The following is an 18,061-nucleotide window of genomic DNA, read 5'->3' on the forward strand; positions in this document are numbered from 1 at the left end:
AGGAGGCAAAGTTCAGGGTTGCCCCTAAATACTAGATTTAGGGGCGTTCCAGTTAAGTAAAAGTTGGGACGAATGGGTCCCTTCCTTGGGGTGGGTAAAACCCACATTAGGCCACCCTCCAATGGGAGGGGGGCATATGCCTCACTCTGGTTGGCTGGGTCCCCCCATCTGCAAGATGGCGGGACAGAGTTGTGCTTCACCTTGGCTCCCCAACACGAGGGGTGGGGTTGGCAAAGGTGGGCACAACTCCTCACTTGTTTTTCCTGCTGTTTCTCCCAACCAAAGGGGAGGTCAGAACCGGTGGGGGCCTGTGACTGGAAGCAGCAAAAGCCTTGGGAAGCTCACAAAGGCGGCAAGCCTTTGAAGCTTTCCCCTTTGTGGACCCTGCCCATCCTGGGGGAGGAGGCTTGGCACCTCATCCCAGGATGTGCATTATTTTACCCCCGAGAGCAGCAGGCTCTGGACCCAGGGGTCCAAAAACATGTCTGGTGGTGGCAGCTGGCGAGCAGGTGCTCAGCATGGACACTAGTGTTAGGTCCCTTCTCAGGGGGCATCTCTAAGATGCCCTCTGTGTGCATTATTCCTTAAATACCACACTGGCATCAGTGTGGATTTAATGTAGTGAGAAGTTTGATACCAAACTTCTCAGTTTTCAGTAAAGCCATTATGGTGCTGTGGAGTTCATAATAACAAACTCCCAGTACCATATACTCCTAATGGCATGATTGCAGTTACAATGTCTAGGAATTGGCTTAGACACTATAGGGGTACAGGGCTCATGCACCTGTACCCTCACCATTGTTATAGTGCACCCAGCTAGAGGGGTGGCTGACCTATGCCAGGTAAGTGGGTTGCAGGCATGGCAGACAGGGATGTGTGCCAGGTCGACTCTTCACTTTGTTCTGCACCAAAACACGCAGCCTGCAATGGCAGAGTGTGTGTGTGTGTGTGTAAAGGTACAGGGCCTCTAAGGGTGGCACAATAAGTGCTGTAGCCCTTAGTGGCCTTCCCTAGCCACAGTGCCCTTGGTACCTGTGGTACCATTTATAAGGGACTGGCCTGTGGCCAAAGAATGCCAATTGGGTTTTGTTTTATTGCAGTTTCAGGAAAGAACATAGGCCCTGGGTACCGATTTTGCAGGAACCCAGGGCACACTCAAAGTACATCAGCAGTTTAGCAAAAAAAGGGGGCAACCATGCAAAAAGAGGGCACTTTCTCACGTACAGTACCTGCTTCAAACTGGATTTTAGTGTTAGATTTTGGAGGATACTAGGATCATCACAGTACACATCCCCCCAGGCTCAGAGCCCAAGTCTAGTGTGGCCCGTCGCCATATTGGTTTTGCCACGACATCGCATTTTGGACCAGTTTGCCATAAAACAAACGGGACTTGCTGCTAAGGTAGTTTGGCGAGGGCATGGAAATCTTTACTCCATTGGTCAACAAAGAACTAGGAGTGGCTTAGGTACCTCCCTTCTCCGGAGCTACGAGCCTACAGGTCTCGATCACCTTCAAGGTGTTAAGTCTGATTGTACTAAGGCAAAAATATAAAAAAGAAAGGGATAGAAACAACTAGAGAGAAGGACACTCAGAAGATCAACATCTACCCAGATTTCATGGTGCTGATGACTATGATAGGTAAAAGCAGATTAGCATGAATAAAATAAGAAATACACTGAGTGATCATGCTAGGCGATGTTTCAAATTTGCACTGATCTAGTATATGCATCTACTTTGTACAAAATAGAGAATCGAGCTTGGAGTGGTCACAGGATTAACAGCCTTGGCAGAAAACGTTCTCAAGCGGAAAAAAAAATATTCAAAAACTATGAGAGTCGTTATTTAACTTTATACTATGCCATTATTGGCTCTTTTGCTGTGTGGTTTGAATAAACTATGTACTATTCAGCATGAGTAACGTGTCAAAATTGTACATTACAAGTAGGTAAACTTTTACTTTGGAGAAGGGTAGCCTGAAAAGCAAGTTTCGTTGCCGACTATTTAAGCTGGACTTCGAGACGCTACCACAAAAACCTAAAATACTATAATCAGAAGTAGCCTTGCCAAGAACAATGGCTGCCTGGCCTAGCAGGCGGGCTCAGAGCTATGAGGAAAAATGCGAATCAAAAGAGATGCATGGAACTTGGTCCCAGAAACTCGTTCTGCTGCATAAAAAGGTTTACCATACACCTGGAGAAAGGATATAAGAGGGCCTGATCATAAGAGGGAGGGAATGCTTGCAGCCTCCAGCCAGGAGAACTACAAATCAATCTCCAACAAGAGTGTCCTGCCTGGTACTTAAATACACAAAACATGCCTCAAAGTAATGAAAGTCTTCATTTGAGACACTACTGAGGATTTTCCATGAAAAAAGCACACTACCCACAAAAATGGTAAAAATTACTTCAATCGTGTTCTCAAGAGGAGAACATTTCCTACTTAACATACTTAGTTGCAACAAGGGAAAAAAAAATCAAAGAAAATAGCAAGTATGCCAAACGTCACTGTGACTGCAGCACTCACAGGCCTTAGTAACTAGACCCCACTCCTTTTACATAAAATGTGCTTCAATCTTTTTTTCAAATTAACCTGCATGCTATTTGGGGAAGATGACTCAAGAAGCTAGACTGTCAACTTTGAGCTGCCGGTCACACGTTTGAATCATGGCAAGGCCGGCTCAGCATTCCAAAGAAAAATCAGGAGGCCCCCTAAGTAAACAGATCTGGGACCAGGGGAAAAGTACAAAAAGATATTAGAGTCCCTATAACAGATATCCAATGGACAATAAATATAGTCCAGAAGGATATATGTGTCTAAGCTTAGGCTTGTGAAAACGCCTATCTTTTTAGTCTAACTAGCAACCACAAAAACCACTGAACTTACTTAAGGGAACCAAAACTTTCAGGTACATCAATCAATAGTGTTGGTGAGTAATACAAACAGTTTGACAGAATAAAGAGTGCCCAAATCATCAAAAATTACTAACTAGACAAAATTCAGGTTAAAAACTTGAAACATATATATGTTTATTTTACTTCATGTAGTTATATTTATACATAATAACAATTACATGAATACATAAAAAATCAGTACATAATAATATTCATAAAGATTTTTTTACATATCCATATTTTTAAAATAGTTCAAGAGAACAAATGTCGACGCAGCGTTTCGGTGTTGACAATAGGCACCTTCTTCAGGACTGTAAATAAATAGGAATAAATAGTACTACGTAGAAGTATTGGTACGAGTACTTGAGCGGCGTCGTAAAGCCATATGAGGACGCGACAATGCAATGTGACTCCAAGTAACTCAGGGGCATTTATATTTAAGAGAAACAGTCCTGAAGAAGGTGTCTATTGTCAACACCGAAACGCTGCGTCGACATTTGTTCTCTTGAACAATTTTAAAAATATGGATATGTAAAAAAAAAAAAGAATTTAAACTCTTTATATTATTATGTACTGATTTTCTTATGTATGCATGTAATTGTTGTTATGTATAAATATAACTACATGAAGTAAAATAAACATATATGTTTCAAGTTTTTAACCTGAATTTTGTCTAGTTAGTCATTTTTGATGATTTGGGCACTCTTTATTCTGTCAAACTGTTTGTATTACTCACCAACACTATTGATTGATGTACCTGAAAGTTTTGGTTCCCTTAAATATAAGTAAGTTCAGTGGTTTTTGTGGTTGCTAGTTAACATCCGGCTCAGCATTCCTTCATTACAATGTCATTCAAACGAGTACCCTAAATTGGATTACAGGAACAGCCATTATTTACATCACTTAGAAACAAATGCGGTAACAAGTGATATATGTGATAACATGTTCTTACAGATTTCTCTAGCTTCTTGTACCACCACAGAAAAAGTTGGTTTAGTAGGAGGACCTATTCAGAATTTAACTGGTTATTGAAATTCGTATATAATCTTAGTTTAATGTGCATTTTACTATGAATGTTTTTTCTTTCTAACCAACGAATTCCTAGAATTTCTGACAAGAATCTTATTGCTTGCCCCTACCCAACCACAATTTGCAAGGCCAGTAAAATGACACCAGAGACAACCATTCCCAATTGCATACTTACAATCTGCAGTTTGCGGAATGATCAAATGTGTTAAGCAGTCGCCTGCAGCTTTACCTGAAGCAAATTGTGCAAAGGCTGTCCTACAAATCATTGAATAATACAAATTTCAAAAGAATAATAGGACTGTACAATTAAAAATTGTATGCAAAATGAAAGCACCCTAACTCGTCACTGAAGCTGTTATGGGTCCTGCCTGAAAATGGAATGCAATTCAAAATCTATGCATCTACTAAGTGCTGATTTACCTTATTTTTGGACTGCTGTGTTTGAAGAACTGTAAAAATTTTGGAATCATGACATTAAGAGGTCTATCCAAAGCGTCGCTGTCCAGAATTTCCGCAGAATCTTCGCATATCTTCTGAAGGGCTCCAAATGCTCCCTGCAAAATCCATACAGGTTAAGTTAATATTATATAATGATTGCATGCAAATATTAAAATGCAAACGTATAGGTGTAAGCAAGTATGCTTGCCTAACACTTCAGGAAACTGCAACAGTAACGAAAAACGAAGCATTTGCCTGGCCAAAGTGTCAGACATTGGTTATCAGCTATTATACTTTGTCAATGCGTATTTTTGTTTTGTAGCGTTTTTTGCAAAACTATGTTTGGCAAGCTGAAGGGACTTCTTGAAACTTTAAAGAAAAAAAAAACTAAAAGCAGAACATTTTGTTTGGGTTCAAAGAACAAGTTACTTACCTTCGATAACGATTTATCTGTAAGAGACATAAATTAGTTATATATTCCTTACCTTAGAATTACCCCCAAGCATCAGACTGGATCTGGAGGAATTGTTTCGTACCAGTACCCCTGCGCGTGGTTAGGTGGCATCAGTCGACTGCGCGTTCGTTGTTGTGGTCGGCGGAATGATGCAGCGTGTTTACTTAGATGCCTCCCGTGCACGCTGACATCAGTTCTGACAAAACTTTCCACGCCAGAACTGCAGACCCATGCAAGACACTGACCACTGATGCACAAAACTAGGTCCCTGTAAGTCAGTTTGCAGAATGGGGAGGATGGGTGAGGCGGTAGGGAATCTATAACTAATGTATGTCTCTTACAGATACATCGTTGCCGATGGTAATTTGTTCATCTGAAAGAGACCATTAGTCATAGATTCCTTACCTTAGAATAGATACCCCAGCAATACCAACCCCGTAGGTGGGTCTGCGAACTAAGTTCACACCAGGAAGTCCTGGAGAACAGAACAGCCAAAAAAGCAGTCTCTCCAGACTGGTCTGTCCAGGCAGTAATGCTTAGTAAAAGTGTGCAGGGATGACCACGTGGCTGCCTGGCAGATGTCAACTAATGGGACTCCATGTCCCAAAGCAGTAGTAGCTGCCTTCGCCCTGGTAGAGTGGGCGCGCAGTCCTACTGGATGTTTCTTTTTAGCAAAAGAATAAGAATTTAATACATAGGACGACCCATCGAAAGATGGTACGTTTGTGCACTGCTCTACCTTTCTTGGCACCCACATAACCTACGAAGAGTTGTTTGTCCACTCGGAAGTCTTTACTGCAGTCAAGGTCGAAAGACAGCGCACGTTTTGGGTCCAGACGATGGAGTCTCTCCTCCTCTTTGGAAGGAGGCAGGAAGAAGGAGGGCCAATGTGATGGTCTGACCTATGTGGAAAGAGATAACCACTTTGGGCAGAAAACAGGGCCTAGTACGGAGGACTACTTTGTCCAGATGGACAGCAAGAAAGAGGTCTGGAAGGTGAGGTCTGGAAGGTAACGCCTGAAGCTCACTCACCCTTCGAGCAGAGGTGATGGCAAGCAAGGAAGCAGTCTTCAAAGTAAGGAGACGAAGAGGACAAGTATGTAGTGGTTCGAAGGGAGCACACAACATAAGTGAGGACAAGATTCAAGTCCCACTGGGGCATTACAAAACGAGAAGGAGGAAAGAGATTAGAAATGCCCTTCAGAAATCTGTTAATAGGGGACTTGAAAAGAGAAGGCTGATCAGGAAGGCGAAGAAAGGCCAAAATGGCCGAAAGATAGCCTTTAATAGTGCCCAGAGTAGAGCCCTGCTGGGCCAAAGAAGGAACGAGGAGGAGGACCTCTGAAAGAGGGACAGAAAAGGGATCCAAAGCCTTTGCTGTGTACTATGCCACAAATTTTTTCCATCTACAGATGTATACCGTTTTAGTGGAGTGACGCCTGGCTGCCAAGATGACATTAGAGACTTCGAGAGGAAAGTCGAATGTTGTCAACTGTCGCCGCTCAATCTCCACGCAAGGAGGTGGAGACTGGACAGGTTTGGGCGGAAGACCACCCCCTGCTGCTGCGACAGAAGATCCTCCCGAAGAGGCAGTCTGATCGAGGATCAATAGCCATGCTCAAGAGCTCGGGGTACCAGACTCTTTGTGCCCAGTCCGAAACCACAAGAATTACTTGGGCCCGGCTGCACGTGATCTTGTTCAGCACTCTGGGTAGAAATGGTACAGGCGGAAAGGTGTACAGGAGGCCGCAATTCCACTTGTGACGAAAGGCGTCGGCGAGAGAGTACTGCCTTGGAAATTCCAACGCGCAGAACTGCTGACATTGCACGTTCTCATCGGCTGCGAGTAGATCTAATCAAGGCTCTCCCCACTGCTAAAAGAGACCTTGCAGCACCTCCGAGTGAAGATGCCATTCATGATCCCTCATACACCGACGACTGCCTTCGTCCGCTCTGACATGCAGGGAACCTGCCAAGCGCTGAACCATCAGGGATATGCCCTGATGTTGCAGCCACGTCCCAAGGCGATGAGCCTCTTGAAATAGGGTCAACAACCCAGCCCTGTTTGTTGCAGTACTACATGGCGGTGTTGTTGTCCCTGAACACCTGCACTACTGTTCCTTTGACAGAGGGGAGGAATGCCTTCAGTGCAAGACGAATAGCCCAGAGCTCCAGGAGGTTGATGTGCAGTCCACACTCCGCCAGAGGCCTCTGATCTCCGCCTCCCCCATGTGGCCGCCCCATCCCAGAAGTGACACATCTGTCACTACTGTTAACTCTAGTTGGGGAAGGGAAAGGGATCTACAGCTAACCCAATCCGGGTCCCTGAGCCGCCACTGCAATTGGTGTGCAGTTCCCTCCGAGATCTGGATAACAACGGAAAGATTCCCCATATGCTGTGCTTACTGGAACTTCAGAGGTCCCACTGCAGAGCCTGCCTATGCCATCTGGCATAATCCACCAGCAGGAGGCCATGAGGCCCAGCAGCCTCATTGTCATTCTCATCGAAATCTGGGATAGAGGCTGAAACATCAGTATCATAGCCTGAATATCTCGGACTCGCTGCTTGGGAGGGTACACCCGAAACCCCACTGTGTCCTGAACTGGTCCGAATAAAAGGAGCTTCTAAGAGGGAATCAGGTGGAACTTCAGCACGTTGATCGTGAGCCCCAGCGAATGCAGGAGGTCCGCCATAGACTGGAGATGGGAGAAAACACCCTAGGGCGAGCCTCCCTTCAACATTCAGTCATCGAAATAGGGGAAGACTGGAACCCCTGATCTGCGCAGATGAGCTGCGACCACGCCATCATTTTCGAGAGCACCCGAGGGACTTCGGTCAGGCCAAAGGGGAGCATGGTAAGCTGAAAATGCTCATGGCCAACCGTGAACCGTAGGTAACGCCGGTGGGCAGGCAAGACGGGGATGTGAAAGTAAACGTCCTGCAAATCCAATGCTACCATCCAGGGTCGAGGGCAGACAAGACCTGAGCCAAGGTTAACATCTTGAACTTTTCCTCCCGGAGGAAGCGGTTGACTTCGTTGAGAACCAAAATATGATGCAGGCCTTGTAGTAGTGGGAGTAGCAACCACAACCTACTTCTGGCACACAGATGCATTCGATACCTCCCTTGGCCAAGACAGCCATAACTTCCTGGCGGAGAAGGGCCAAATGATCCCCCGACATACGAGGGAGTGTTGGTACCATGGAGGGAGCGGTAGTCTCGAAGGGGAGGGAGTAGACCCTTTGGACTATCTGCAAAACCCACCTGTCCTAAGTGATGTTGTGCCAGCAGGAGAGGTGAAGGCAGATCCTGCGGCCCACTGGCAACCGGTGGCCCTGAAAGATCAGACTAGGAACGCTTGGAGTCTGCTGCAGAGGGGGCATTGGTGGACTGGCCCGTCCACTGGCCCCCAGACCCACGATGCAGGGTCCCTGTGTCCCCAGCCACGCAATGGGCAGGTAGCTGCTGTGGCCCTGGGTGGAACGTGGTGGGGTACCCTTTCCGTAGCCACGAAAGGGGCAAAAGGCAGACTGCATGGGGCGAGAAGTGGCTGCGAGGTCCAAGGATCTGGCCGTACCTCTCGAGTCCTTGAAATGCTCGAGCGCATTGTCCACCTTGTCACCAAACCGGCAACGGCCATCAAAGGTCATGTCCAAAAGGGTAGACTGGACATTCCCAGAGAAGCCAGACTTTCTCAGCCAGGCGTAGGAGCATCAGGGCTACCGATGTGGAAACCGTTCTACCTAGCTAGTCGGCAGTTTCAAGCGCACCCCGGATGGTGAACGCTGCTGCGTCTCGACCATCAGCAACAGCGCAGGTGAGCACTGCCCGGGCCTCCACCGGGCACTGTGGCAGCACTTGTACAACTGTATTCCACACCGTGTGTGTATAATGGCCCAAGAGACACACGGTGTTCACCAACCACAGTCCTAAGCTGACGGAAGAAACATCTTCCCTAGGTGGTCCAGCATCTTGCATTCCATATCTGAGGGAATGCGCCTTTGAGGATGTGGTTTGGTCCACCAAAATCTCTGGGGTAGGGTGGTGGGAGAGGAAAAGTGGGTCACCTGAGGCCAGGCGGTGGCGTTGGGCAATCATCCTGTCCACAGGAGGCCAAAAGACCAAGTGCCCAGAAGGATGTCGGTGAGGGTTTCATTAAAAGGCAGCAGGGGCTCCGAAGAGGCTGCTGCCGGCTGAAGTACCTCTGTCAGGAGGTTAGTCCTGACAGCCACCTGAGAAAGCTCAAAGCCCAAGGCCTCAGAAGCCCTACACAACACTACAGCGTATGAAGCGCCCTCCTCCGTAACCACGGTATCACCCAACTCCTCTCTCCAGTCTGGTTCCTCGAGTTATTCTGCTAGAGGGTCAACAGACCCCTGCCAGTCCTCCTCTGGCTGCCACTCAGGGAGGTAGGGAACGCCATGAATGAACAGAAGGACAAAAGTACCCTCCGGCGCCAGTCCCAACGTCAGGCCGGCGCCTTGACCATATTGGGGGTGAGACTGGGGTCGATGCCAGTTGGGGGCACAACCAGCGTTGGGGGCATCGTCACTGGGATCGGCGATGCGGAAGGACCTGCGCCAATCCAGATCCAGGCCTGGATCCATGGGGGGCCCGAAGGCGCACCGGCGGAGTCAGGCAGCCCAAAGATGCTGTGAAGTGCTTTGTAAAAAGCTCGGAGCTGGGCAGGGAACGCTCCGGCTCCAGGAAAGGGAGGTAAGTGCCGTCCCAGCGGGCTCCATGGATGGAGCCGGAGAGTGACAAGGCTCTGGGACCCGGGTTGCATCGGCTGGCGGATAGGGAGAAGGCGAAGAGTGACGATGTTTCTTCACCTTTTTCCTGTGCTTCGACTTACCCGAAAATTGAGAAGACTTCGATGAAGAGTGCTGATGGCTCAGCAACCAGTCCTGCGACCTTCCTCTTGAATGGGACATCGAGCGGTGCAGGGCAGACTGCCGGATCTCCAAAAGCTTCCGGGATCGCTCCCGCAAAGACTACGTGTTCAGGGCCCGGCAGTTGGAGCATGACTTTGGGTTGTGGTCGCGCTCCAGGCACCAAAGACACACGAGGTGCAGATCGGTTCGCGACATCAACTTGTGACAGGAGTCACAAGGCTTGAAACGGGCCGACAGCTGGATATCTCTCGTGCACCAGGAGTCGTAAGACTTCGACAAAAAGTAAAAAAAGATTAGTCAAAAAGCGACTGAAGGGCACGCTTTCTCTGGATCTGCCCTGGCTGGTGCGGAAAAATAAAGACCCGATGTCAGTGCACAGGGGTGGCGTCTAAGTAGGCACCGCAACTTCATCCTGGCGACCACGACACCAACGAAAGTGGAGTCAACCAACGCCACCTACCGATGCGCAGGGGTACTGTTACTAAAAAATTTCTCTAGATCCAGTCTGACGCCTGGGGGTAATTCTAAGGTAAGGAATCCATCATTAATGGTCTCTTTCAGATCAACATATTGCATAGTAGTCCATGGCTCTGACAGGAACTTTGTGCGTGGATGTGCTCCTTTTGAAAGAGCAGCATGCAGTTACTGCCAGAGACGTTGGACAATGGCTGAAGGGGGCTGATCTACTGCCCATGCTGTATACTCTAGTGGTCGAACGAAAACTATAACATTATAATAGATAAGTGGATAAACGGGGCTGATGAAAGCTCCTGTAACTAAATTATACACATACTTTAAGTGAAATCAAAAGATATTGGTTAATGCCAGACCTTATATTCATTCAAAGATACAGGTGTTTTAGAGGACTGATTCACAAATATTTTACAGCAATTTTTCATTTTGTACTTTCAGAACCAGTTTCCATTGCTTTTCAAGGACGAAGTCCACCGTTTAATTTGATGTGATTTAAACAATTACGTTTTGAACCACATATATTTGCAGTAAAGAGTTTTGTTTTGGTAGCTCCGCTAATTGCTTCATTCTGACAAGGCCTGATGGCAACTCCCAATATAACACATCAAGGTTTTGTTTGGGGAGGTGGGGGGAGGGGGGCAGGAGCTATTGGAGGCCAAAGGCTGAAAGTGTGAATTTATAAATTAAATAAAGCCCCCCCTGCCCCGCAGTGCTCAATTTCAACTGGTGGTTGCCACAGGCACTCAGTTTTGGGGACCTGCATTTATTTTTAGGCGGCATACATTAAGAGTAAGAGAGAAAAGGCACATAGGGGAAAGAAGAGAAAGACGGAAAAAACATCACAAAGGGAACTAGCATTTGCAATGCAATAGAGATCTCGCATTACTGATAGTTTGAGGTATTGGCATTGCAATTAATAATGCAATGCATATAGCTCATACTTTCAGTAATGCAAGGCCTAGTGCATTGCAAATGGTTGTGTACTGTGCCAGGAACCAGCATTGGATGCATCAGTGTAGTACCGCAAGCTGCTCCTAGAGCTCCCCAGTGAGCAAGGCGCCAGCCCTGCATTTCTCGGAGCAGTACCGCAAGCTGCTCCTAGAGGTCCCTAGTGAGCAAGACACCAGCACTGCTCGTTTAGTTGCAGTACCGCGAGCTGTTCCTAGAGGTCCCTAGTCAGCAAGGTACCAGCAACTGCATGTCTAGGTGCAATACCTCAAGCTGCTCCTAGATGTCCCTAGTGAGCAAGGCACCAGCACTGCATGTCTAGGTGCAATACCGCAAGCTGTTTCTAGTGGTCCCTAGTGAGCAAGGCACCATCACTGCTTGTCTAGGTGCAGTACCGCAAGCTGCTCCTAGAGGTCCCAGTGTGAAAGTCACCATCAGTGCTTGTCTAGGTTCAGTTCCGCAATCTGCTCCTAGAGGGCCCTAGTGAGCAAGACACCAGCACTTCATGTCTAGGTGCAGTACGGCAAGACGTCCCTAGTAGCCAAAACGTTTGGTCACATATGGTACTGCAACCTGCAGAAGATATGGTAAATCCACCCTACCCATAAAGCATTGCATGCAAGACAATACCACAAGTACATTCAAATTGCTATGTCCACTTATACAATTAGTAGCTTTGAAATGTGACAAAATAATTATTATAATTATTCCGGATCAGGTTGTACTCTGTTGAGCTGATGAAGGGAAATTTATAGAAGGTCTGATATAAGTGTGAGATGTGCTAGCGAGTAAAGTAACCACTGCCAATCTAGTTTATGACGAAGCAAGTGTCCTGCCTGAATGCCTTTAAGAAAATAATGCCTTGAGACCTGTAATTAAAACCTAGGGGGTAACAACAGATTTAACAGGGGGTGTCCTCATGGGAGGTTACAAGAAGAGACAAGGCGGTACTAAGGAGCAACAACAAAGCCTAATGACCAATGAAAAGCCACCATTTATAAAGGACAGTGACAGAAGCCAATTAATGATGAGCAGGAAGTAGGCAGAGCTTTATGCACATATCATGAAAACAGCATGTCTCGAAGAGACAGCGCAAGCCCTGCCCAGGCGAGACCTAAAAAGCAGCAAACCAGCACAAGTGAGATAAAGGGTTGGGTGGATTTATAACTACAAAGCCTTAGTATTCAGCGCACCGATATTAATGTTCACCATCCGTGGGCTTTTCAGCAGCGCTTTGAGCCCTGGGTTTTGTAGCGCATTGCTAATAACGTATCACAGGAAATAGTAGTGTGACCAACACTTAAGATTTATTGATGGAATAAGCGCTAACAGTGAGCCCACCAGCAAGCCTCCTTCCTGGCTGTGCTGCCTCCGCCTCCAATGACCGTAAGCAACAGTCCTAATTCGAACACAGAACCAGATCACAACTGGAAGATGTCCGTAAGCAACATTCTAACAATAGATAAATACACATTACAGTACAAAACTTAAATCAGAATACATCTCCCCTCCCAATAAACAATGCATAACAAAGCAAAATTACATAGAAAAATCTAGCAGATAGCCACGTTTCCTATACAAATGACCAGTCCTGGTGGTAATACAATCACTACACACTTCATTGCCTGAATCTTCACAGATATTGAAAGATAAGTCCAAATTTGACAGGAAAGAGGAACTCACATCTAACTTTTCTTGTTGTGACTGCAAAGAATTTTAGTGAATAGATATATTAAAGTGAAGCAAACAAGATTTACATGTCTTAGAGAAATTACATTCTTTTTTGCCCACCAGCTACTATGCAGCAGTTTGATTGACAAACTCGCAAGTGTGACAACCTTGAAAGGACCATTGAAGTGAAATTCAACCTTGGATGTTGTGGATTTTACATTTTTCAACATAATCCAAGTTTCCACATCAATATACTTATTAGAAACAGGACAAACCTCTATAGCACGCTGCTAAGACATTGGATAAAAAAATATGTAACTCTTCCTGAAACTGTTTAAGTGGAGGCCAACCGTAATGCACAAAACCAAAAACATTTGACAGAAACATCCTCAGCACAAGCCTTGGTCCATTCGTCTTCAGAAATAGTTTCCTGACAAATCTCAACAACATCAATAGTCACTACCACAAACTCTATACCAAAAATCTCTGAACGTGATAAAACATCTTGCTCTGCTACAGGGAGTCTGGATAAGCAATCGGCTTGAACATTACTGCCACCAGGAATATACCAGACTTTAAAATGATATTCTGTAGTTTAGATAAAATACATATGAATCTTGAAGATACACTTTAGCTACCCAACAAATACATCAATGGCTTAGGATTGGTCAATAAAATGTAACTAGTACCCCATACATAAATTTTAAACTTCTCAATTTCCCATACACCCACCAAAGTCCCTAACTCTATAGTGCTATATCTTCTTGCGATATCCGAAAGTACCCTTGATGCAAGGCAGTAGTCTGTGCCTAAATGGCAATTCTTTAGCAAAGCATCACACACACTGCAACAACACTTGCATCAATTGTTATCGCACACTTATGACCAGTTACAAACGTTTAAAAGGACGGTACTTTAGTAAGAATATCCTTAATGTTCAAAAGCACTCCATGCTGTTTTGCACTGCAAATTTGTTTTTTTTCCTTAAAGGGTTTCTGTATAGGTTCCATATTAGTTGCACATCCCTCTATGAATCTTAAATTAAAGTCACACAATTCAGTCACACAAATCAAGGAATGATTTAAGCTCATCCTTGTTTTTGGGGCAAGCTACATCGCTTAAAGCTTTGTTAAGATCTTGTTCTGGCATTAATACAGTACAATGTAATACAGTGACCCAGATATCCAACTTTGTCAAAGACTTACACTTGTCACAAGAGACAGTCATAGCATGTTCACTCACAATACTTAGAAATGTATCCAAAATATAATTATACTCAGCGATGGAGTGAGCAAAAATGAGGATGTCATCTTGGAATGCTTGCGCCACAGGAACATCCTTCAATAAGGACAACATAAGATTTTGAAAAACACTACCTGCAGATTCTAAGGAGGAAAGTAAGTGTAAATCTGGAGTAATGAACGTGGGTAGCAACTGTGATTCTTTTTTTTAAAGGTACCTGATGATAGGCCACTTTGAGGTCAATATCACACCCAAAAAAAAAATCATCCAAAGTGGTACATTCATGAATTTTCGGTAATGGGTGGCAATCCACTACAATGTTCTAATTTAGTGAACGTACATCTGCACATAAACTTATTCCACCCTTTTTTTTCTTTGCAATTACCACAGCACTCACCCATTCAGATCCATTGACAAGTTTGATGACTTTGTCTTCACATAGTTAATCCAGATGCTTTCTCAAATCATCCCTAATACACAGTGGAACATGCCACACTTTGTTTGCTACATGCATTGCATTACATTTCAATATGATTTCAAGTTCAAAACATTCCAAAGTGCCGATTTTATCAAAAAACACTTGAGAACACTTATCCAAAATTTAATTCAAGTTGTCAAATCTCTGTTCCACCAACATCACCGGAACATCGGGTCCAGGTTTCAAGACTATGCCCAGCCTTCCTTGATCAACCCAGCCATTATCGTCTCTGACAGTCACATTCATTTTTGTAGTAATCATCCTTCCAGACAACCACAACATATCCTCAAAATATTCTAATGTCTCAATCTAAGAATCACCACACACTATTGCTCCAATATCAATAGCTTTTTTTTTTTAAAAGGTGGTGCTAATTTCCTGATTGGAGAATATTTCGTTGCATCAATGGCTACCAGGTAATTTTGAAAGGCGCAGAACTAACGCTTCCATTCCAGGACAGGTTTGCTAGGACTTTTCAGAAAATATGCAGGTTGCTGTACATTTCCACTGCCAGTCATGATAATCAACTACATCAGAAGGATAATAATTAATTTAACAGCAAGCAAATAACAGTGCACCATACAGCTTTCAAAAGTTCCTTCTGTTTCAGAAAAATGCTGGCGAAATGAGTCAATTAAATGCTTGACAAAGTAAATATGAATACCCAACTGTCGGTGTTCCGATGAAGAAACAATAGCAACTAAGAGTAGTTGAGAATAATAACTGCTGATCGCGTAGTCAAGATAATGTATCCTCAGAAATTACAGTATTAAAAAAAATAGGACCACACTTTACATGCGCCAACACATGCTGTACGTATGTGTCTGAAATATTTCAAAAAGGGGGTGGTGATGGACAGAGTATCTGAGTTAATCAGAACACTCCTACCCAGTCAACAGATCAGGGCTTGATCCATCACCGTTTTTTAGCTCACCAAACTACCAAGCCAATTGACGGCTGCAATGCCAGAAACCGGTCCCCGGAAGCCTGTTTCCTTTCCAGTAAAGAATTGGCTTGGTAGTTTGGTCTGCCCTGTTCCCATGATGCACTGGGCCAGGGACAGACTAATTTGCATATAGCCAGGTTCTGAACTGGGATGGTGCAGTGAGCTAAAAAACGGTGATGGATCAAGCCCTGATCTGTTGACTTGGTAGGAGTGTTCTGATTAACTCAGATACTCTGTCCATCACCACCCCCTTTTTGAATCGTTTTGGCCACCACAAGTGTGGAAGGGTATGCTCAGATGTGAGTCCCTTGCTCACTGCACCATCAGGATTCAAGCAAGCCGGGCCGAAGACAGCTGTAATGCCAGAAACCGGTCCCCGGAAGCTTGTTTCCTTTCCAGTAAAGAATTGGCTTGGTAGTTTGGTCTGCCCTGTTCCCATGATGCACTGGGCCAGGGACAGACTAATTTGCATATAGCCAGGTTCTGAACTGGGATGGTGCAGTGAGCTAAAAAACGGTGATGGATCAAGCCCTGATCTGTTGACTGGGTAGGAGTGTTCTGATTAACTCAGATGCTCTGTCCATCACCACTCCCTTTTTGAATCGTTTTGGCCACCACAAGTGTGGAAGGGTATGCTCAGATGTGAGTCCCTTGCTCACTGCACCATCAGGATTCAAGCAAGCCGGGCCGAAGACGGCTGTAATGCCAGAAACCGGTCCCCGGAAGCTTGTTTCCTTTCCAGTAAAGAATTGGCTTGGTAGTTTCGTCTGCCCTGTTCCCATGATGCACTGGGCCAGGGACAGACTAATTTGCATATAGACCGGTTCTGAACTGGGATGGTGCAGTGAGCTAAAAAACGGTGATGGATCAAGCCCTGATCTGTTGACTGGGTAGGAGTGTTCTGATTAACTCAGATACTCTGTCCATCACCACCCCCTTTTTTAATCGTTTTGGCCACCACAAGTATGGAAGGGTATGCTCAGATGTGAGTGCCTTGCTCACTGCACCATCAGGATTCAAGCAAGCCGGGCCGAAGACGGCTGTAATGCCAGAAACCGGTCCCCGGAAGCTTGTTTCCTTTCCAGTAAAGAATTGGCTTGGTAGTTTGGTCTGCCATGTTCCCATGATGCACTGGGCCAGGGACAGACTAATTTGCATATAGCCAGGTTCTGAACTGGGATGGTGCAGTGAGCTAAAAAACGGTGATGGATCAAGCCCTGATCTGTTGACTGGGTAGGAGTGTTCTGATTAACTCAGATACTCTGTCCATCACCACCCCCTTTTTGAATCGTTTTGGCCACCACAAGTGTGGAAGGGTATGCTCAGATGGGAGTCCCTTGCTCACTGCACCATCAGGATTCAAGCAAGCCGGGCCGAAGACGGCTGTAATGCCAGAAACCGGTCCCCGGAAGCTTGTTTCCCTTCCAGTAAAGAATTGGCTTGGTAGTTTGGTCTGCCCTGTTCCCATGATGCACTGGGCCAGGGACAGACTAATTTGCATATAGCCAGGTTCTGAACTGGGATGGTGCAGTGAGCTAAAAAAACGGTGATGGATCAAGCCCTGATCTGTTGACTGGGTAGGAGTGTTCTGATTAACTCAGATACTCTGTCCATCACCACCCCCTTTTTGAATCGTTTTGGCCACCACAAGTGTGGAAGGGTATGCTCAGATGTGAGTCCCTTGCTCACTGCACCATCAGGATTCAAGCAAGCCGGGCCGAAGACGGCTGTAATGCCAGAAACCGGTCCCCGGAAGCTTGTTTCCTTTCCAGTAAAGAATTGGCTTGGTAGTTTGGTCTGCCCTGTTCCCATGATGCACTGGGCCAGGGACAGACTAATTTGCATATAGCCAGGTTCTGAACTGGGATGGTGCAGTGAGCTAAAAAACGGTGATGGATCAAGCCCTGATCTGTTGACTGGGTAGGAGTGTTCTGATTAACTCAGATACTCTGTCCATCACCACCCCCTTTTTGAATCGTATGTGTCTGGCCAGGATTCTAAAGCTTGCCTGACCGCCACGTAACCTCCAATGGCTGGTGACTTGGAGTAACATTGTGCAGCCTTTCCGGAATCAGGAGTGATTAATACAAGTCCTCCAAACCGAAAGGGAGATTGTCCATCTACACTGAGACCACTGAGTCTCTTTGATCTATTAATTGCAGATGAGCCGCCAAATACTCGCCATCTGCCATATACTCGACGATCAATGTTGTGTAGAGCATCGCCAATAAGGTACCAAATGAGATAGTGGTGTGCGCAAAACGTAAGATTTTTTGGTGAAATAAGTGATAACAGCCAGCCGACCAGCAAGCCTCTTAGCTGCCCCGCCTCTAACAGTCACAAGCAACAGTCATCGTCCCAACACAGAACCAGAAGAAAACTGGAAGATGCCCCTAAGCAAATTCTAACAATAGGTAAATACACATTACAGTGAAACACATCAAAATACAACACACCCGCACTCATTTTAGAAATAAAACACCACTATTTTGTTCCCCAAAGTTTACTGCTGCAGTAACAGCAGAAGTATAAAAGAAGCCAGAGTAAGATGAAAAGAAATGGCGAGAGGATGAACAAGCATTTTCAATGCAATA

General features: G+C 45.6%; 1 protein-coding gene across 2 annotated transcripts in view; it reads right to left on the reverse strand.

Moving 5' to 3' along the window:
* Nucleotides 1–18,061, reverse strand: part of TNPO1 (transportin 1) — a 1,741,771-nt gene that overhangs the window by 1,200,929 nt on the left and 522,781 nt on the right. For both annotated transcript variants that reach the window (XR_013607056.1, XM_078675276.1), the window contains exon 5: nt 4,341–4,474. Coding sequence is in view for 1 of the 2 variants with exons in the window: in XM_078675276.1 (XP_078531402.1) it covers nt 4,341–4,474 (134 nt within the window). In the remaining variant the exon portion in view is untranslated. The remainder of the gene's footprint in view (nt 1–4,340; nt 4,475–18,061) is intronic.

Source organism: Lissotriton helveticus, chromosome 2_1 (genome assembly GCF_964261635.1).
Source record: "Lissotriton helveticus chromosome 2_1, aLisHel1.1, whole genome shotgun sequence".
Taxonomy (NCBI): domain Eukaryota; kingdom Metazoa; phylum Chordata; class Amphibia; order Caudata; family Salamandridae; genus Lissotriton; species Lissotriton helveticus.